Genomic DNA, 23,293 nt, shown 5'->3' with positions numbered 1-23,293 from the left:
GAGTTTATACTTAACTTGTGCCAGAGTTGTCACAGAGAATTTCCTTCTGGTCTTAAAACTAAAGTCAACACCTGCTTTTTCAAATTGTTTGAGTGTGAATTGTTTCAAAAGCGAATTTGCTTTCATAAACGTCTAATTAATCACTGCAATTTCTCCATCGCAAATCCATTATGGAACAGATAAAGAATTTCTACTCAAGTAAATGAACTGCATTATAAACACATGAAAAATACGATGTTGAAATCCCAATGTCTTTTTGAAGAAGTTCCATTCACTCACTGCAGTTTACGTTTTCCACTAATAGTATTTCTTGGCCGATGTCAGCAGTGATTCAGAGTTGAGTCCAAAGACATCTGGACATGTTTTTCAGTGTTACAATATGCTTCAGAAATGAATGTAGAGTGAATTTGACTAACAAACTCTGCATAAGTAAAACCTCCTTCCAGAGCTCCAGGCTGTGAGCGGTTGACACATGTGCTCTTCATTAAACATGATCTAATACACGTTGAATCATTTAAAGCAACAAGCGTAACAAAAATCTAAATAGACGTTACTAGATTTAGATGCAAAATTTCATATTCAACATATATTCAATCTAGTAAATGAATAATGTGTACTGTTGGTTATTGCACAAAATGAAATACATTCGTAATTGTATTTTGATAATCGTTATCTGGGATTGGCAGACTCTAAAATATATTCAAAAAGACCTTTTTATAACAGAGACGGTGAAAATACTAAAGCCAAATGTCAAAAGAAACTTTCATCTTTTAATAATGATACATTTTATTTGCAAATAGTCTAGAAGCCTACAGTCATCATAATTCAACATTAATTTGGCTAAACAACTAGTTCAAAAGGGCTTAATATACAATAGAAAACCATCACAATAATTCCTTACTAGTCGGCTACTAAAATAATTGAGTGATGCTGTAGAACTTTTCAATGAGTTTTCTGCAGCCGTCACAAAACAACTTTTACTCACACTTAATCTGTCATTGTCAAAAGTCTCTCGCACACGCACACGCACGCGCGCACACACACACACACACACACACACACACACACACACACACACACACACACACACACGTCAGAGGCCCCTCGTCTCTGGGCCGCTGTGTATTAATCAACATGTTAGACTCGAGTATTCTCTGCCTGAAGGACCAAATACCTCGACTCACCCCTGCAGTGACTGCTCTGTGCACTGACCCTCCCTCCCCCCAGTGCTGTTGGTATGAGCCCTTCAGTGTAATATGCTGCGTGACCTCTGTGCTCTGAAGAGGGGCTGTTGTGCCTGGAGCAGCTTCACCCCTCATGTTCAGGTCACGGATGATCGCGGCGCTCCAATGTACTCCTGTGTGCAGGGAAAGCCCAAGAACATTATGTTAAAGTATGCTAATTTGGTATGCTACATTAAATAAAGTGGCTCAACATTAATATCCTGGCTAATGTTTCCTTGCTCGGCTCTGGGATTTAATGCGTTGCAAGTCTACCATTTTATATTGCGTTTAGTAAAGTTTAGAACGTTTTCACTGTAAAGACTGCAGTTATTTAGGAACAATAATCTGATGTTTTTTACTGTCAGATTGCAGATTTCTTGACATGGTTTTGGTTCAATGCTAATCTTATCCACATGAAACAAAAAACTGGCACAAAGTTCAACATATTCTCTGTCGGCACATATGAACAAAAGAAAAATTTGCTTTTCACAATAGCTTCAGAAAGTGGTGCCATCATTCAACACCAAAGATGTGATCGTTGTCATTTGAAAGACTTAAAGCCATAAGATTAAGGTGGTCATTTTGTGGAGCCAATCCCTAACAAATAATGCTTAAGGTCAACATTTGTGGACTGTTAGTTTGGCTTTTTCTTTCAAAAACCTCCCGTAGAGTTACAAAAACTCCATCTAAAATTATAACACATCAAATTCTAGAATGTGAACGCAACCAATGGGATATTTTTACAAAACCGTTTAGCCCTTTTTTGAGTAAGAGCATTTGTCGACGTTCTGTTACGGCCTGGGAAAGATGCACTCACATAACGATTGTTACGTACAGTTAAAAGGGTTAAAAGCAAATACTCAAGGAAATAGTTTCAATAAGGGAAACACCTGAAAAGTAGAGTTTAGCGAGTACAGTTTCTGCAGGAAATACTACATGAATGACATTGTGCAATATGTTGGCTTTACGTTTGACTAAGTTATGAGTGTGATTGTTATGATCTCTGAGTAGTGTTTTCATGTCCTTTATGTTACTGCCAGTACAAAAAGAACCACTGAATAAAACACATTTGTGATATGTACGAGCTAAAAATGGCTATTGTTTATTCCAAACTTGCTTGTTCTTTTCAGGTGGTGGAGGGAAGAGGAATGGTCGGAGTAAGAAGTGGAAAGAGATGCTCAAACTTCCTCACATCAGCCAGTGTGAGGAGCTACGCCGCACTATTGGTAAGAACCCATGTTTGCAGCACCACAAATGGTCATTCTCTGATTTCTGCTGTTGTCAGATTATTGAAATGGCTTTTAAACAACACACGTTATCTCATTTATTTCAGAAAAATCATAAATTAACTGACTAAATATTATTTTATTGGGAGTATCAGTAGAAAAGATTAAACGACTTGGTGTAAGTTAGCCGGGGTTTTGGGAGCAAATTCTCAATTTATTTATTTTTATATACAAATGGCAATTTACTGTTACTTTTGCGTGAAATCCATGAACTTGTGATCTTGTGCAGCACTTTGGGTCAATTGAGGTGATCATAAACACATTCCACAGTTTTGAGCGCTCTACACCTCCGTTTAATCAACAAATCAATTCACAAGTTATATCTTTAGTTGACCAATGATTTATTTAGTGGACTACAGCCCTTAACCCGCCCAGCTGCCGGGACGGTGGCAGAGAGGGTTGAAGCCCGCAGATAACGTGCCATGCTGCTGCTGGGTTGGGTCTGACCGCTGTGGGAAGTGCAGATTGGACTTCCTTCCTCTCCTTACCAATCTCACCCGCTGTTACAGGCAGTGGACAGGAAACTGTGTGCGTCTGCATGTATCACAAGAAAGAGAGGTGGCTTACTGATGATATTATTATTCTAAGAAATTCCTTTCAGTCATTTTGAGCTGGAAAGTTAAAGGGACAGTACCAGATTTATTTTTCATGTAAGAAATGTATATTTGTTTTGCCTCTGTAACTAATATATTGTAATAGCAGTTATGGTCAAAATTAGACCACTGTACCATCCTCATCTCATTTTAAGGTGTTTTTATCTGCTTCAAACCAGGAAGTAATGCTGGTGAACTGTTAGCTTGTGTCATTACGGCCAAACTCCGCTCTGGCTTCATAAGTTTGTGAAACGTGCTAATAAACTTATTCATGATCATCATAATTAAGATGTGCGTTATGAAAGTGAGGAATATGTTTTATCTGCTGCAAAATGTTTAAAATGAACTAGTTCTGTTTTTTATATTTGAAGACGGTATGTTTATTTAAATCTGTAAAAATAAACTGGTTAGTGAAGCAGTCTTTGTAAAATGTCCAAACATGTTGCATTTACTATTTTCATTTTTGTGTAGTCTTACTACAGTTACAAAAAGTTTGAAATTCAGTTGCACAGTACAACAGCGATTGAAAAACAAATAATGTATTTAACAGCTAAGCATCAAACTACTAACACTTGATACAAGCAGCAATTTATTACAGATATGGAAATGGACAAAAAAAATATACATATTATATTGGATAATTTGATGTACATTTTCAAGCTCCATCTTTTGTTGCAGCAGTATGGTAAATGAGAAGGAGTCTTATGATTTGGAATGTAACGTTGAAGCATTGAAGGATCCTCTTAAAATTGTTAGAAAAAAATGTACAAATCATTCTCCCTAATATATTAAAACATGTGATAATACTGTTAAGATTTATTGTCACTTCCCTTCTATGCAGCTCCTGTTTGACTCATTTTCCTATCTGCCTTTACTGATATTTGTTTTCATTTGGCAAGATAAGAATTCTCGTTGGAGGTGAAGGTGCTTTGCCTTTGCAGATTCCTGTTAATGTCTGTATTGCACATGGGAAAGCATTTCATTGCCATGATTATTTATCGTTAAGGATATGTGACCATTTTAATTTCATTAAGATGACATGTTGGTTGGTTTTCTGAATGCCACAGCACTGTGTGTGGATGGTTTGTGTGTAACAGTGCGTCACAGTTATCTCTGCCAGAGATTGCAGCGTTCCCCTCCCCCACACACTCCCCTTCACTCCTTCACTCTCGTATCTCTCCTCCTGCGGAGCCAGAGAAAAGACTAAGGTTTGTACAGTGAGCGGAGGATCTGCTCTAATCAGGAGAAAGTGGGAGAGAATGGCCACGCGCAGAGGAGGCCCAGTTCTGTGGCTGAATACACAATGTACCTACAGTTGATTGTGACGGCGTCATGTGTCTACTTGACTTTTATCGAGTCAAACACTGTATTAGTGAACCTATAAAATCTATTTGGTGTATAATTTTCATGTCATGTTTAAAACCAAGGATTTAACTTTGTAGTACGTGTGTGTGTGTGTGCGCGCGTGTGCGCGTGCGCCTGTGCGTGCGCGTGTGCAGCAGCTGTTGCTGGCATACGTCACTATGACATAGAGGGTATTGCATAATTTCCCTATCACGCTGAGCGCTGGATCAAAATAATCCCTGGTGTGTCCTTAAACAGGCGCTGGTGTGCGTGTCAACACACATGCGGGACTCGGGCACAGAGTAAAGCTGATAGCACTGTCTTTGTTGTGTCTTTGATAATGTCAAGCATTTGACCTTAGCCTTGACAAGTGCAGTGTACTTCTAAGAAGCCACGATTACATTATGTGTGCAGCAGTCGATGTGTCTGAGAGTCAGACTACCCACTGCCCCCGCCTGATTTAAATACTGTGTTTTTTAAGGCCTTGTTTTTTGGCCACAGTAAAGCACCTTTCAAATGAATGTTTTTAACTAGAAAACTTCAATAAATTTCAATAAATCAACCAGCCGCCTCCCGTCGCTCACACCGCTGCCATTCTTGTCATTAATCTTCAAGACTTTTTTACAGAAATTCTCCACACCGTGGTCTCCCCCGCCAAAAAAAAACTCCTCTGCATCATACCAGAACACCCTCCATCAACCACCAAGCCTTGAAATAATTATTTTTACGTCCCTGTCAACATGATAGGTACCGATCATTTGGTACCTGTCATGGCTAATTCTGAATCGGTCACAAGGAAAGGAAAACAGAATTAAAGCCGCAAGCGGCATCCAACGGCCCTCGCGGGCCGCCAGCCTTCCGACTCTGCGCTTTCGACTTGATAAAGATGGCGCCCTTATTGTGTGTTGAATTAAAAAAGAACTTGACAGACGGCGACACATTGGACATGGCCAATCCAGTGCAAATGAACACAAATGTCAGTCAAATGTGCTGCTCCGCCGCACAGAGACCGTAGCACTCAGAATATAAATATGGATAACTTTTGATGCCCCGCTTGTGTGGATGATATTTCCCAAAGTAAAGCTTGATCGAGCTATCGCCCACGGAAGGGTTTGTTAAAGTGTGAAGCATAAATGTGAACATTTCAGAGATTTGGCGTTTTCCCATTTGTGACAGTATATTTGCAGCTCCACGGCACAGAGACCGTACCACTTAATATCAAAATATGACAAATTTTTGATGCCCCGTTTGTGTAGATGATTTTCCCCAAATATGAGTTTGATCGGACAATCGCCCTAGGAGGAGTTGGTTAAAGTGTGAAGCGTAAAAATGTTGTGATTTGAGCGATTTCGCGATTTTCCCATAAGGATAACATGGAATTTTTCTGTCATCGCTACGGTTACGCCGTACAAAATATGACTTTGGGTCTCATACTTTTATGATCAGGATGGCAAATTAGAATTTTGTGCGTAATATCATGTCCTTTGGAAAAACTCTATTGTTTATAGGCCACTCTGAAGGCCAAAAAGTCAGAATTCAGGGAAACGTTTGCGGCTCTGTCGCACAGAGACCGTAAAAATTATCCTTAAAATTTGGATAACTTTAGATGCCCCACTTGTCTAGAGGATGTACACCGATTTTGAGGTCGGTGGGCAAAACGCCCTAGGAGTTCGTTAAAGTGTGAAACAGAAAAATGTGGATATTGGAGAGATTTAGCGACTTTCCCATAGGGATAACATGGGAGGTTTCCGTCATGGCTACGGCTACGCCGTAAAAATTAAGGCATAAGTTTGATTGGCCTTTTGCTCGGGACCCAAAAATAGAATTTTGGGCAAAGTTTTGAACATTTGTGTAAAACCAGTTTTTGTCCATCAATGTTCACTCAAAGGCAACTTTTTAGGGGGCGCTATGGCGCCCATTTCAATTTTGTCATCCTAAACTGGTCCAAACTTGAAAGTTTAACAACAGTCCTAATCAGACTCGTTTTGATCAAATGGGAGCAATTTTTAGAATTGCAATATCTCAAAAATAAGTTGTCCAACTTTGCGGCTGCGCCGCACACAGACCGTAAAAGGTATCCCAAAAATGTGGATAACTTTAGATGCCCCACTTGTCTAGAGGACGTACACCAATTTTGAAGTCGGTGGGCAAAACGCCCTAGGAGGAGTTCGTCAAAGTTTGACGTGAACAAAATAGCTGACTCAGCGTGTTTTCATTTTCAAAGGAAGATGGCGGCCATAGGGTATGTCTGGGGGCGTGGCCACAATAATATTTTTTTTTGTCCTCACGAGAGGAATGCGTGTCCCGAATTTCGTAGCTCTACGACAAAGTTGACTGCGGGGCGTCTCCCATAGGCGCAATGTATTTTGACTTTTGTCGGTGGCGCTGTCGCGCCATTTTTTGACGGAAAAAAAACATGGCCCAGAAAAAACAAAATTTTTCGCCGATTCTGAATTTTGGGCAAAGTTTGGTGAGTTTTTGAGCATGTTCAGGGGGTCAAATTAGAGCTCAAAGCGCAGAAGAAGAAGAAGAAGAAAGAAATATAGCCGCAAGCGGCAATGATCGGCCCTCGCCACGCCGCAAGAGGAGCGGACCAATTGTCCTTTTATTACATCTACTGCTGAATCTGTGACGCTGTCACATCTTCTCCCCTTTGTTTTACCATCAAAAAGCTATTTTATTTTGAATTCTTGGCAAAATGTGCGGCTTTGCCGCACAGACACCGTGACTCTTTGAATGAAAATGTGGATAACTTTTGATGGTCCTGAAGATGAGTCTCACCAAATTTCAGGTTAATATGTCTAACGCCCTGGGAGGAGTTTGTGAAAGTATAAAGTGTAAACATGTTCTGGCGATTTCCCCATTGGAATAACATGAAAGGTTTCGGTCATCGTTACGGCAATAACAATTATGACATGGCTCTCATTGACTTTTTTGATGGGGATGCTAAAATTGAGTTGTGTGTCAAATTTCATATAATTTCGCAAAACTAAACATTTAACCTCCATATAAAATCTGTAGGGGGCGCTGTGGCGCCAAATGAATTTATTTCACTTCAAGTGGGTTTAGGGCAAAGAGTTTAACAACTGATTCTAATTTGACGCAATTCGGACTTTATCTGCGCAAACGGCAGAAATTTTAAATATGGGAGATTTCTGAAATTCTAGCTACAGTTTGCGGCTTCGCCGCACAGAGACCGTGAGAGGTATCAATGTAATTTGGATAACTTTTGATGTCCCACTCCTCAGTAGCATTTTCACCAAATTTCAGCTTTTTAGGGCCAACGCCCTGGGAGGAGTTCGTAAAAGTACGACATTTGGAAAAACTCCAAAATCATGTTTAGCCATTTTTGAAGCAATATGGCCGACATTTGGTTGGGCGGACGGCGTTGCCGTAATAATATTTTTTACTTCTCTTGTCACCATCTACCTCTGCGCCAAATTTCATGATTCTACGATCAGATTTTTTTTGGGTCATTTCCCATCTCTCAATGCATTTTTGGTACATTTGGGGGCGCTGACGCGCCAATTTTCTTTATTTTAGAAAAGGGAAATAGCCAGAATGTAGAGAGGCACGATTTTTAGAGGTGTGCAAATTTTTTGTGACTTTTCGTCAATTTTCACTGGGTGAAAAATAGGGGGGTTGGTCCCGAGAAGAAGAAAGAAAGAATAATATTCCGATACGAAAACAATGTTTCCCATTTTCCAAATATCATAAACTATACATTTTCGGAAAGCGCTCGCGCTTTCCTACCTCATGGTGTGGGTCCCTGGTCACTGACGGGTACTTTCGTTAATTTTGAGTGGGCTCCGCCCACTTTGTGTTTTTGGCCCTCTATACAGTAATAATGTTCATTTTTTGCATTACATGCTTATATGCACGGAACATGCAAGAGATGGGGAACGTATTCGTGAGGTACTTCGCGCAAATGAGTGCTTTATATGGGGATGACGACCGCGAAGCGGTCGTCATCTCAATGTAAAGTGCTCGTTTAGTGCGCACTTTTGCACGGGCTTCGCCCGTTTACAACGGTAATGTTCCATTTTCCTACGATTAATTAGTATGCACGGGGCGTGCGTGAGTGAAGGAGTGCGTTAGTGAGTGTTTGGAAGTGGGCGAGCGCTTCGCGCTCGATTTCGTGCGCACTACGTGCGCACTTTCGCAGCCGTGCTTCGCACGGCCTTACGAGATTAATAGGCCTCTCGCCAGCTTGTGGCGCTCGGGCCTAATAATAATATTTTTAGCAAAAACAATATAGCCGTTTCCACTATAACAACAAATTATACATCGTTTCAAAGCTCTAAGCCTTCCCCATGCCGCCATGGGGTGGAATCATCATTACGAGCGCTTACGCGCTCGTCACTCCCCATTCCTTTGGGATGCCCCGCCCACTCCCCATAGACTTCCATTGATTTGAGCAGATACAAGCATGGCCCATGCCTGCGGCATGGATTCTCGCGTACAGGACGATGCCAGGAGGGTTTTTGGAGGAATGCAGCGCTTCGCGCTGCTGTTGTCGACAATTTGTGAATGGGCTACGCCCATTCACAAATTGTTGACTATTTCTGTCATAGCAGGAGTAAGTATGCATGATCCATGCCTTCGGCATGGGCTAGTTCACTGTACTTGCCAGGGGCGACGGGGCACCAAACATGCGGGCTGTGCCCGCATGTTTGGTCAGACAGTTGCAACGCTGCCTTCGGCAGCGTTGCGGGAGCAATAGGCCCTCCGCCCTGCAGGGGCTCGGGCCTAAATATTCCGATGCGAAAACAATGTTTCCCATTTTTCAAATATCATAAACTATACATTTTCGGTTCGATTCCTCATGGTGTGGGTCCCTGGTCACTGACGGGTACTTTCGTTAATTTTGAGTGGGCTCCGCCCACTTTGTGTTTTTGGCCCTCTAAACAGTAATAATGTTCAATTTTTGCATTACATGCTTATATGCACGGAACATGCAAGATATGGGGAACGTATTCGTGAGCTACTCAGCGCAAATGAGTGCTTTATATGGGGATGACGACCGCTTAAAGTGCTCGTTTAGTGCGAACTTTTGCACGGGCTTCGCCCGTTTACAACGGTAATGTTCCATTTTCCTACAAAGTAAGTATGCATGATCCATGCCTTCGGCATGGGCTAGTTAACTGTACTTGCCAGGGGCGACGGGGCACCAAACATGCGGGCTGTGCCCGCATGTTTGGTCAGACAGTTGCAACGCTGCCTTCGGCAGCGTTGCGGGAGCAATAGGCCCTCCGCCCTGCTGGGGCTCGGGCCTAAATATTCCGATGCGAAAACAATGTTTCCCATTTTTCAAATATCATAAACTATACATTTTCGGAAAGCGCTCGCGCTTTCCTACCTCATGGTGTGGGTCCCTGGTCACTGACCGGTACTTTCGTTAATTTTGAGTGGGCTCCGCCCACTTTGTGTTTTTGGCCCTCTAAACAGTAATAATGTTCAATTTTTGCATTACATGCTTATATGCAAGAGATGGGGAACGTATTCGTGAGCTACTCAGCGCAAATGAGTGCTTTATATGGGGATGACGACCGCTTAAAGTGCTCGTTTAGTGCGAACTTTTGCACGGGCTTCGCCCGTTTACAACGGTAATGTTCCATTTTCCTACAACTAATTAGTATGGACGGGGCGTGCATGAGTGGAGGAGTGCGTTAGTGAGTGTTTGGAAGTGGGCGAGCCTTACGAGACTTAAAGGCCTCTCGCCAGCTTGTGGCGCTCGGGCCTAATAATAATATTTTTAGCAAAAACAATATAGCCGTTTCCACTATAACAACAAATGATACATCGTTTGAAAGCTCTAAGCCTTTCCGATGCCGTCATGGGGTGGAATCATCATTACGAGCGCTTACGCGCTCGTCACTCCCTATTCCGTCGGGATGCCCCGCCCACTCCCCATAGACTTCCATTGATTTGAGCAGATACAAGCATGGCCCATGCCTGCGGCATGGATTTTCGCGTACGGGACGATGCCAGGAGGGTTTTTGGAGGAATGCAGTGCTTCGCGCTGCTGTTGTCAACAATGAGTGAATGGGCTACGCCCATTCACTCATTCTTGACTATTTCTGTCATAGCAGGAGTAAGTATGCATGATCCATGCCTTCGGCATGGGCTAGACCATGTTTGGTCAGACAGTTGCAACTCTGCCTTCGGCAGCGTTGCGGGAGCAATAGGCCCTCCGCCCTGCTGGGGCTCGGGCCTAATAACATAATTAAGGAAAAATGAACTTTTATTAGCATGTCTCGTTATCATTTACAGGCTGAGAAATAGATTTTCAAAGTTAGGGGCCAGGGGGGCCCCTACCTAAAAACGTTAGGGGCCCCCCAGCAATTTCAGGGGCCCACAAGCGTGCGCGGCATCGCGGCGTCATAAGAACAGGATAAATGTGTTGTTTTAAACCTGGTTATTAGCATGTAAAACAATTTAAAGTACTTATCTGTTATTTGATATGAAGAACACAAATACTGAATTCCTATAAACCAGAGATCATGATCTTTAATACTGTTTAATTTAATATAATAATGTTTCTTAGATACAAAATAAATACTGTTTACAGCATTTGACACAAGGAGATCTTGTGGAATATATAAAATCATATTCCACAAGATCTCCCACAGGAGATCTTGTGGAATATATAAAATCATATTCCACAAGATCTCCCACAGGAGATCTTGTGGAATATATAAAATCACAGCCTACAAAATAAACTACTAACATATATATTGCCCCGACTGCTAACGACTCCAAAGGGGGCGGGGCCCTTGGGGCCCTTGGATACTTCCACATTGACATTGTCCCTAATGTGCAAAATTACAGCTTTTGTTGCAAACAACTTTAAAAAGACTGAATTGCGAACTGAGGAGAGATTGACGCCCGCCAACCTCGATATCACTTGTGGCGCAAAATAAGATCGGGCATTTCCGAGTAAAACCGAACGCAGCGGCCAATCAGATGCCCGCTTTCATCGACATTAGATCACGGACACCGCTCGGCCAATGATAAGCGAGAAGATTGCGAAGTGGCATGTCTGTCAAAAGGAAACTTAAGCCATGAGTCCGGTGCGTTTGTCTTTCTAATGTACACGCGCTCAAATTCTGCGTCGGGCGCGATTCGGCCGCAGCGGTCTGTACGAGGCTTTAGGACTGTATTCTGCCCCTGGACCTGGCGTTAACGGAAGCCTTTTCTGGGGGGTGGTTCCAGGTCGCTCTTTTGCAACCTTCACGCTGACTTAAAGAGGCTGGACTGGAGTGAGATGGTGCCAGTCCATTTATGGTGAAAGTGTTTGAGCCAATGACTGATAACAGGCATTCAAAAGCACCACCAGTGTGTGATGTTTGTCATGGTCTCATATCCAGGCAAAGAGAGCAATGAACAATAACATTGTTCGATTTTCATTCTTTAATTCCTTCCCAAAATTAAAAATAAATAAACAAATAAAATATTTACATGCAGCCTTGGAGCATTGTTTCTTTATTGAATTCACCTTTTATTTGTTTTTGTGCAACGCGGATCATCCATGGGGTGCCCGGACTAGACTAAGACTAAACCAGGTCCAAAACCTGGAGATGCAGAGCACAGACTGCGCCACAGTCTGCGCACACATCTCTGCTTATAAACTCGACTTGTGATCCGTAAGGGCAGGCAGCAGCAGAGTGCATGATCCCGAAGTGCACACCCCCAGACTGCTGCGATGACACTCACTTGACCCGGGGTCAGGCCTTTGAGCCATCGGTGATGGTTGTCACCCAGCGTGGAGAGTTTACAGGCAGAGATGTGTACAGACTTCTTGTGCCTAACCGTGTGACACTTTCCCCGCCGCGAGCTACAGTCTCAGTTTCCTCTGTGATTGGAGTGTATGTCCTCAAGATGAGCTTGTGCTAATTTAACGGGACTAAACCAAGACCAGGTCCAGGACAAGGACAGCACGAGTGGCGAACAGAACCGCACCGTTATGCACAGCTGGACATCAGAGTGATCGATGCTGTGCTGTCAGTCTGTACCAGTTTTACTGGGGCAAGGATTTTAGTGAATATGATGCGACCGTTTCCTTGTGTTGTTTTTGACTAATATTTAAATTAGTTTGATCTGAAACATTTAAGTGTCATTTAAGTGTGACAAATATGCAAAAATAATAAGAAATGAGGAAGGGGGCAAACACACTTTCACCACTGTGTTTTTTTAAAGTTGGAATTTAAAACATTTATTTTTCTCTTCTGAATCTTGTCCATGGAATAGATTAAGGATCTGTTTGTTGACTATTGCTTTAGTTAAAACTAGCAGCACCATGATGGGAGTTAGCTTAACTTTATTTTAACGTACCAAGTTAAAACAAGTACTTAACTTGTAACTTGTATTTTGCTGCATAATGGAAGAACATGTTGCGCCATCATACGATATACAATGGGAACCATAATAACAATAAAATGTACATGAACACTAGTGGCTTCCTCTAATGTGCTGTGTTAGTGTCACGTTGAGTCATTGTTAAGATTTTGATTAAAGTAGAGTATCAAGAATTGATTAAGTTTTATACAGTGTCAAATATGATTGTTTACAACTTTGCCAGAGCTCCTCCAAAACTAAAAATTACAGTTCTTGTTGAGTGTTATTGGTCAACCACTGAAGGGAGAGTATAAACCAGTAACAGGCGACAATTTGGAGAGTGGAGACTTGCTAGTGTGGGACATCAGATGAGCTGCTGAATTCAGAAGCTGGTTAAAATAAAACATTTTCAGAACCCTGTTTTAATTCACAACAAAACAAAACTATGTCATGTGTTCCATCTGCAATCCCATGACGGCATGTAAAAATTGCAAAAATGTATAAAAATGCAATCACTCATTTACAATTTAAGGACATTGTCTTGAAAAAACAAGATTGACCTGAACTCGGATATTTATCCTGCTCTTCTCTCTGCACACAAACTGCTGCACCTCTGGCCACACCTCGTTAAAATTATCAAGTTTGCAGATGACACCACCCTCATTGGGTCCAAGATGAGCCTGTCTACAGGACGGAGGTGGACCGGCTGGTGTCCTGGTGCAGCGGTAAAAACCTAGAGTTCAACGCCCAGAAGACTGTGGAGTTGATTGTGGTCTTCAGGGAAGTCACAGCCCCCCCTCACCATCACAGACTCCCCCATCACCACTGTAGTCTCCTTCTGCTTCCTCGGCACCACCATCACCCAGGACCCACATCAGCTCCCTCATCACAAAGGTCCAGCAGAGGTTGTACTTCCTGCAGCAGCTGAGGAAAGCCAAGCTGCCAGTGCAGATGGTGCAGTTCTACACACCCATCATTGAGTCCATCCTCACCTCCTCCATCACCATGTGGTGAGCTGGAGCCACAAACAGAGACTACAGTGCATTGTGTGCTCTGCTGAGAAGGTGGTCGGCTGCAGACTTCCATCTCTGCAGGACCTGTACGTCTGCAGGTCGGTCCTTCTCAACCTGGACATGCCACTTTAACTATCTGTAAAATTTGTTGTAAATATCTGTGTACATACCGAGACCATGTTCATTTTTTACCTTTATAAGTAAATTCTTAATTTATGCATGCATATTTGATTCTATAGACATTGCTATTGATGATGGATGATGATGATGATGATGATGATGATGATGATGATGATGATGATGATGATGATGATGATGATGATGATGATGATGATGATGATGATGATGATGATGATGATGATGATGATGATGATGATGATGATGATGATTTCTACCTGAAGCCCCGCCTCAGTTCCGGGTAAGTCAGCTGAGGAGATGAATAATGACAAATTATCAACATAAATGCACAACATTTAGGAATCAAATGACAGATAACAGCCAGTGTACATACACATTATATGTTACCTGTGCTACATATTCACCTCACTGTCTTCAAAAGAGTGGTTTGTGGCTTTAAAATTAAGCGTCCCGGCGCTCTGTAATCCTGAATTTGCATGCTTTCTGTGTTGATACAGCCTTGTGAGACTAAACTGCGCAACTTATAACTTGGTTCCCTCCCTCGTCATTAACTTTGACAGAATTGCAATTTGATTGACTTGATTGAAGTCTTCTTAGGTTATATTTAATGAAGGGTCAGTCATGATATTAGGGCAGTGCAATTTCCTCCCTAGGCATCTTTTGACAGTACATACCGTACGTTATTTTTAATCACCCCACATCTTCCAAAAACTCCAAATAACCCAAAAATAATCATGACTTTTACATATTTTGAGATAATCAAGCCGCCCTTGAAAGGTCAGTGGCCTTTCACTTGTCTAAACACTCTTATAAGTTCAAATACACTTCTATAGTTTTATGTTTTATAGAATTGGCCTGTATATCTGTATATGCCTTCTCTGTGGATAAGGGCTTTTCCCATCTCTGCCTCACAGCCAGGACAAAATTAAGAAGAAATAAAGTTTTTAAACTTCTGTGAATTATATTAATAGATTTATATTCTGAAAGAGTATGCAGTAAATGTAACTACAAAGTGTTGTAAATATTTTTAGTTTGAATGGGAAGCGCAGGGCCAATAGTGTCATAAATCGTGTAACTGGAAAGGCTGTTGTGTGGATTTGATTTGGCGTCAGGAGGCAGTCCTGGAGCTGTCACCACTCCGTCCGTCCGCCTCTTCCCGCTCGTGTGTGGCCTTTTTGTGTTTGTGTGGATGTTGTGTGGCTTTGCTGTCAGTCTTTGATGGAAAACGTCCTGGGTTGTCTTCCTCATTTGGTACCAAAGGAAATATGACTCAAATGGACGCCATTAGTCCTAATAGACTGGGGCCAGCTGCAGCAAACACGCACAGAAAATGGCTAATAGAGTGACACACAGGCTTTGTCATAGTGTAAGCAAGCCGAAATGTACAACGGTTTTCAACAAATCATTGAGGTTTATTTAAACTTTTTTTTTATTTAAGTGCAGTGTTTGTAGATTTTTTATTTGTATTTATTTTTTGCTATCAAATTTGTCTGTTATACCATTCAAAGATGGAAAAAAAGTTTGTGCATGCCAATGACACAACTGTACACAATTTTGTAAAGGTGGGGAACCCAACTTTTTTAAAAGCTTTGAACATGTCCAAAAATTCATACAGGTTAAAACTGGAGAAACTCTAAATACCGTTAATGAACACTACAAAGGAGGTGGCACAACTGAAATCTTTAGATACTTCTTGAAAATGAATTTTGCTTATCATTTGTTCGTTTAACAATGATTGTCTTTTTGCATGCTCACTTTTTAACATGTTTAATAATAATATATTTCATTAATGGAGTGTATATCATTGTTTTCCAGAGAGGGACTACACCAGTTTATGTGAGAAGCAGCCCATTGGCCGGCTGTTATTTCGTCAGTACTGTGACACGAGGCCAGAGCTCAAACGCTGCATTGAGTTCATGGATGCTGTGGTAAGAACCTTCACTGTTGCTGATTTCTTGTAACTAACTCCTGGTATTGGTTCTGGGGTGACTCACATTTACATCTCTTACCTCACCTGGAATCCAGTCCCGCAAAAAGATTTCGCATATGAAACCTTTGAACTGTTGCTTTTAAATAATATAATTTGATCAAGTTTTATATATTTAATGGGTTCCTTTGTAACTTTTCTGGTGGAGCGCCACACGGAGAGAAGGAGGTAATGCCACTAGGCCTCGTTTTGATCTAAATCAGAACGCCCACGTCTGCTGTATTGATCAGAGCTGGACTTCAGTCACTAAAACAATGAAGTTGTAATTCATTTTTTGTCATTACAAGTTTTTTATGGCTCAATGCAAGGCACAGTAGGCCTTTCTAAACATAATGTCTTTTAAGTTCTGTCATCAACATTTAGCTGGGGCTGTGAAGCTAACTGGAGGCACTGCTTTGTCTGAAGCTCTTACTCTTACTCAAGTTAGACTTAAATCTGCACTTTGTTTTGACATCAATCGATCATAAGCACTAAGTAGTTGAAACTACAACAGGTGAGCTGCTCTGTGCTTTTAAACGAATCCCTCTCAAATTATGTTAGTCACAAGCTAGCATTAGTCAACTGCTTTTCAGTTAGTCACACTGACCATTTAGCTGAAAATCACATGCCTAAGCAGGGCTATGAATGCTCATATTTATTACAGGCTCCTGAAAATGTGGTGTTTGTGAACTCAAGAAAAATTACAAAATGGATTTGGATCTAAAAAGTGGTTGGGAGTGTGTGCATTTTGTAACCATGGTAGACCGATCCTTCAGAGACGTAAATGCAAATCTCTGTTACTACAAAATATAGATATTTTTAACATACATATGACCAGTGTAATGGGTTATGCTTCTTTCTATTGTTCTTTTTTGCTAACATGCGTTTTGATACCGTACATTGATGCCGCACATGTCTTTGTCCGTAGCTTTTCTTGAAAACCTGTAACATTTGAACAGTTGTGTAGTTGGGACTCGTGCCTGGTCTTGGCACTGGCTCAGGGCGGTGGGTGGAGTGACTGTTGGGGGTGATTAGAAACTTAGACAAGCTGTCAAAAGACTGGACCCCTCCCCTGCGTCTCCATGAGGTCAAGCCCACGTCAGAGGCCGGTCCCCTGGGCGAGCAGGCAAACACAGGCCCAGGCTTGTGTCGAGGCCCCTGGAGGTATGCGAGAAAGGAAAACAGGGGGATCATGCTTATTTAATAAGAACATAGCAACATTAGTCTTTCTCTAGGTAAGCAGACAAGCCAGGAGGGGGTACGTGGTCCACTGACTGACAAGCGGCTTTTACTTACTCTGGCTGGCTCCACTGAACGTCATATATCTTAAAGAAAAGTGAGCCAGGAATGGGTGAAGTTTGAAACAAAGTAACATTTATTATATAGAGGAATAAGTTGCCCTTTTGGCTTGACGCAATGAGGCAAGACCATGTTCTTGACAAATTCGTAGTCAACCTGCTCCTTCATCTTGTCCTTTGTTTGGCTGTGCCCTTTCTTTGCTTTTCAATGTAGTATAATGTTATTAGTATATCTCATATCTCTTGTGTTTCCTTACAGGCCATGTACCAACTAGCTCCTGATGAGAAGAGGAGGGACTACGGATTGAATGTTTTAGACACATACTTTAATAATGGGGTAAGCAGTATATGACTTATAGCTACATTAGTATATGAACAATGGGAAAATAATGAAAATTGCTTGTTTAAATCTCACATTATTGCTGAGAGACATAATACCATGACCACAGCCAGGTATATCCTTGATCATGGTCCCTGGTAATAGGTTGGACTTAAAAATAATTTTGACCTCAAGTGATATATTGGCAAGCAAAAGAAGACGTTTGTTGGGGATCTCCAAGCTGTAGCTCTTGGTGGGGATTTTGATTTGGCAGTTATCTGTGTCAAAATGTTTCAAAAAGTTTCATCTGGGATTGAAATTGTCACAGTTCTGAATTTTCTGTGCATCTTACTATATATTAGGTGTTTTTAAGTAAAAATGAGTCAAATGAAGATGATTTGTCAAATTTGGGTCAAAGGTGTGATCTCGAAATGGATCACGTTTTCTCAATGCAGCTCTTCCACAAAATTCCACAAAACAAGGGATTGGTATCAGTTACCTTTATTTCACCTTACCTTAAAAGACTACACACTTGGTACAAGGCTGCAACTAGTGGACATCAAGACCTTTTTAAATACATTATCAACCAACGAAACTGCAATATGTTGACTTATGTCTTCTAGAATAATTACAATCAATGTGTACACTGCCCGTCAAAAAAAAACTGGCACACGCTCTAAAATTTTGTATGACCGCCTTTAGCTTTGATAACAGCACACATTCAAATAGTGTTAAATATTCAAAATTTATTTCCATCCAGTGTGGCATTATTTTTCACCAATTGACCAAAATACAGCTGATTACTTTTTTTTTTAACCATGACACCTTGTTCTGGCACAGTACTAAAGAAAATGGTAGTCTTGTTGAATAATTATTTTAGCCGTAACGTTTCTTCATGTTTATTTCCACCCGTCTAGTCAGCGGCCCATTTGCCCGACATACCACAGGACGTTGTGGCCGCGTGCCGGGAGAGATTGGAGCAGAGTCCGTGTAAGGAGCTCTTCAATGACTGCAACAAGTAAGGTCCACCGTCTCTTCTGCAAGGCTCTGAACGTTCTGTATTATACATCATAAAACCCTGACACACTGTTTTGTAAGGTGTAAATCGGAATCTGGTTCAGGCTACAATTGGTTGACGGCAAAAGAAACCTATTCCACTAATGCCAAACTAACAGTCATGGACCATTTGCAAAATAAATTGTGATGCGGATCAAAAAATACTGTCTCTTCCACGAAACAGCCCGGATTTATTTAGTTTGTTCCGTAGCTTTAATATATGTCAGCGCTGTCTTCTTCCTCAATTTACTTATGTAATGACCCTGTGAGGTTGTAAACCATATTGCCAGCTATTTTACAGTGCAGGAGTTATAATGAAGAAGTTATGGTCTGTTTGCGCTTTGTACATTTACATTGTGCAATATAAAAATCTAATTGTGCTCTCTTTCCTGTAACAATCTGCCCTTCTAGTAAAACCGACATATTGTGAACCATAAAATTGACCTAAAAAGCGCAGAAATATCACTTAATACTTTACGCAACAGTTTTACTTACAGATAATACACTCTATATTATTTGGTCTACCTCCAAAATAGCAATTGTGATTAGACACATGTTTCCACACATTTCATTCCTCTACATGCATCGTGAATTATGATCTGGCCCCAAGAAAATCATGGCAATATTTCTTTGGCATATGGCCTAGCACTAATTGTAGTCGCGTAGAGCCTCTTGTTTTCTGTATTGTGCCTGGAGTAACATGTAGCGACTCTTGTTTTCTGTACTTGGGCCTGGAGTAACACGTAGAGCCTCTTGTTTTCTGTATTGTGCCTGGAGTAACACGTAGAGCCTCTTGTTTTCTGTGCTTGGGCCTGGAGTAACACGTAGAGCCTCTTGTTTTCTGTATTGTGCCTGGAGTAACACGTAGAGCCTCTTGTTTTCTGTATTGTGCCTGGAGTAACATGTAGAGCCTCTTGTTTTCTGTATTGTGCCTGGAGTAACATGTAGAGCCTCTTGTTTTCTGTATTGTGCCTGGAGTAACATGTAGAGCCTCTTGTTTTCTGTATTGTGCCTGGAGTAACACGTAGAGCCTCTTGTTTTCTGTATTGTGCCTGGAGTAACATGTAGAGCCTCTTGTTTTCTGTATTGTGCCTGGAGTAACACGTAGAGCCTCTTGTGTTCTGTACTTGGGCCTGGAGTAACACGTAGAGCCTCTTGTTTTCTGTACTTGGGCCTGGAGTAACACGTAGAGCCTCTTGTTTTCTGTACTTGGGCCTGGAGTAACACGTAGAGCCTTTTGTTTTCTGTATTGTGCCTGGAGTAACACGTAGAGCCTCTTGTTTTCTGTACTTGGGCCTGGAGTAACATGTAGAGCCTCTTGTTTTCTGTGCTTGGGGCTGGAGTAGCATGTAGAGCCTCTTGTTTTCTGTGCTTGGGCCTGGAGTAACACGTAGAGCTTCTTGTTTTCTGTATTGTGCCTGGAGTAACATGTAGAGCCTCTTGTTTTCTGTATTGTGCCTGGAGTAACATGTAGAGCCTCTTGTTTTCTGTATTGTGCCTGGAGTAACATGTAGAGACTCTTGCTTTCTGTATTGTGCCTGGAGTAATACATAGAGCCTCTTGTTTTCTGTATTGTGCCTGAAGTAACACATAGAGCCTCTTGTTTTCTGTACTTGGGCCTGGAGTAACATGTAGAGACTCTGGTTTCTGTACTTGGGCCTGGAGTAACTTTGCCGTAAAGGCGGAGTGCAGTTCTGCAGAGACACTGTGTGACTGTGGGGCTGTCAGTGGTGACGAGGCGGCAGCTGGCACCTGGGCTTTGGGGCCAATGAAAAAGCGCAGTGGGCAGAGGGAGCATCCGGACGCTGGCACCAGAACAACAGGACCTCAGTGTGGCTCTGACACACAATTTTACAAACGCACTCCCACTTGTGCAGGTGTTTCTGCTTCCTGTCCACTGGCCAAAGCCGCAAACAGTCCAGGGACTATTGCCACAAATGTTCTTCTCGTTTTAAGCTCTCACCTCAGCCTAACTCAGGATGTCTCATTAATGTGTTAGAACAGTACCAGGCGGCGTATTTTCTTTTAAACCTGTCATTCCCTGAAAGGTCTATTAGCTATCAACTAAATTAGTATACGTCACACTAATGCACTACGTAACTTTTCTGATGGAGGATCCACTACCTGCTTGTCTTTATAAAGGTAGTATTGCTTTGCCTTGAATGTACGCCTCTTTTTTCACCTGAGCCTGGAGCCAGTTCACGCTGGACCCCTCTGGAAGCAAATTTGAACAATGGAAACAATTTCAGGCTGTACCAATCTGCTCAATAGCATTCCCATGGAAAAGCACCCATTTAGCTTTGTGCTTTAAAATCTTAATTGTAACCACAACATGGTTAGGGCATGTTCGGACACAACATTTTCTGTGCTTTTTTGAGATCATTATAAGTGCTGCATCTAAATAAACCTCCTAGAACCCAAGTGTGTCTACTTTGAATACTCGAAAAAAATATAGACTAGTATCTGATTTCAATACTTTTGACAACCCTGACAAAAACAAAAAAATAACAAAAAAAAAGATTTCAAAAGATCAAAATGTCGTTAATTTACTAGATAAGTTTAAACGGTTGGTAGTGTTGGTAATTTTGTAGTTTATTCGTTACTGTCACAGTAGATATATTTAGTCTACTAATATAAATTTGTACTTGTACTTTATGCGTTGGAAGATATTGACTAAAATTAATACCTCAAGTTTTGGAGTATCCCGACAACGATTTTCCGACAATATTTTGTTAATCAGAACAGAAATGTGTTAAAACATGTCTTTTAAATGTAGTAGTTGTGTTTTAAGTACTTTAAATTACCCCCAAACATGCAGAAATATCAATACCCTTTTTTGATCCGTTCTCAGTTCTATGCTATCCGCCAATTTTTTTTAAATGATAAACTATATATTCTATATTCCAAACAACATTCACACTATTTTTGGCATTTTGATAAACTACCCACCTCTAACTTGTACATACTTCTGTTCTGCTGATTTTGACAACGGCTCTAAATAAAAGAATCCTAGCCTATTGGAGGTATTGTATTGAGTGTGAAGATTGTGTGTAATTTTGAAAATGTAACACATTTCAACAAACAACAAACAAACTAATCTGCTTTGCAGTGCTTTCCATTGTATTCACATCACCTGAGTGCTCATTTAAAAATTTGACCCAACTTCACGACGGGCATCAAAAAGTTCAGGAATGGAAAGTCTTTGATAATAACTTATTCCACTATTCTCGCTCTTCATTCATACCGCGGTGCAATATTTAGGTTTTCTGCAAATGTCCTGTTCCAGTACGTAATTTTGACCTGATGATAATTTCTTCCTTTTCTGCGGGACAGCCCTTAGGAAAGCATGGGGCTGCTCTCGTTTTTTGGCTCCGAGTCTCTTGCACTCACACAAACATATTAGCTCACTCCGTTTTCTCCTGCTGCAGTGGAACATCCAGTCATGTCATAGAAGAATCAACAGTCTTTGTATATTAGTGTCCAGTTTTTTTGTACTCTTTATCTTGCTTGTTGTTTTGTAGCTGCCTAAGAGTTCTGCTGATATTGAAGAATAAACTCATGCTTAAGTATTTGTATTGAAGCATAATGTAGTGGCATTTGGCAATTTGTGGCAGCCTAGTTTTTGGTGCGTGCAATGGCTTTGGACGAAGTTGTCGCGAGGACTCGGTTTATAATGTGTTATCCAGAGCCACTGTGTCATAATTTTCTTTACATATTCAGCTGAGGTGCCCTTTCTGTGGAAACTCAACTTCCAATTTTTTTTGCCAAGAACAGCCACTGCACGGTTCTCCTTAACCACAGATAGCTTTCCCGTCCTCACACTGATGAGGTCATGTTAAAACCATTGAGGGAAAACTCAATTCTCCAAATATGAGCTGACGAGCGTTTGGGTGGCAGAGGAGATCCACGGCATTTCATCACCACATGAGCAACAAAGTCCTGTGACACAGTCTTAGGCCTATATGATATTATTTCATCTTATATATTTTATCTTGGTATAAGGTCTGTTAGAATTTCATTGCTAACTGCAGTGCTTTTGTAGTTTCCACAACAGTTAAAGCACATTCTATTCGCCTTATTCCAGAAGCCCGTCTGAGCGCCGCCATCCGACGTAATCCTTCTTCAGGTTGTATTAGTTCACATAGGGCTGCTGACCTCCAGAGCCACCATAACAACAGATAAACAAATACTCAACTGCTGTGAGGGGACTAGCTTTGGGTAAAACACAGAAATAGTTTAATATCTCACACATTCACAAACTGTGACCAGACTAATTCAGTCAACAACTCTGATCAGCACGTTAAGCAGTTTTAACGCATTTCGTGAAGGAATACTACAGCGTGTTGTGGTATTCTTAGGGAATTTAAGTAAGACAGAACAACAGACTGTGAGAAGGGGTCACATAATCAATCGTAGCTACGACCAAAGTTTGTCTGAGCAAATATCAGGCTCTTGGCTCCATGTGGTGAAGTCACCGGAGTTGCATCGGTAAGCTGAGGCTAGCTGTGTTTTTGCATTTGTAAAAGTAACTAGATGAAAGAGAAGTAAGGAGATCTGGTCCTGCTCATGGCGGAGCGCCGCTGCTTCACTTTGAGGAGCGCCTGTGTTTACATTTTTGACAGAGTGGTTGTAGACGCAGCAACAGGAGGGCTCACTCTGTGACCAAGATTCTCAAAATGTCAAACCTATTTTACATAAATCATAGCTCGACTTTGATCGT

At 41.4% G+C, this 23,293-nt stretch overlaps 1 protein-coding gene across 2 annotated transcripts in view; it reads left to right on the top strand.

The window, feature by feature from the left end:
- The first annotated feature begins 2,356 nt into the window (after window positions 1-2,356).
- The window catches only part of grk4 (G protein-coupled receptor kinase 4), a 38,729-nt gene continuing 17,792 nt past the window's right edge, over window positions 2,357-23,293 (top strand). For both annotated transcript variants that reach the window (XM_072464029.1, XM_072464030.1), the window contains exons 1-4: window positions 2,357-2,449; window positions 15,750-15,862; window positions 17,458-17,535; window positions 18,435-18,535. In XM_072464029.1, the coding sequence (XP_072320130.1) occupies window positions 2,398-2,449; window positions 15,750-15,862; window positions 17,458-17,535; window positions 18,435-18,535 (344 nt within the window). In that variant the 5' untranslated portion in view covers window positions 2,357-2,397. The remainder of the gene's footprint in view (window positions 2,450-15,749; window positions 15,863-17,457; window positions 17,536-18,434; window positions 18,536-23,293) is intronic.

Source organism: Eucyclogobius newberryi, unplaced genomic scaffold (assembly GCF_026437365.1).
Source record: "Eucyclogobius newberryi isolate DKJ021-1_F unplaced genomic scaffold, fEucNew1.0.hap1 SCAF_4, whole genome shotgun sequence".
Taxonomy (NCBI): Eukaryota; Metazoa; Chordata; class Actinopteri; order Gobiiformes; family Gobiidae; genus Eucyclogobius; species Eucyclogobius newberryi.
The sequence above is the reverse complement of the archived record's forward strand: the minus strand, read 5'-3'. Positions and strand labels throughout refer to the sequence as shown.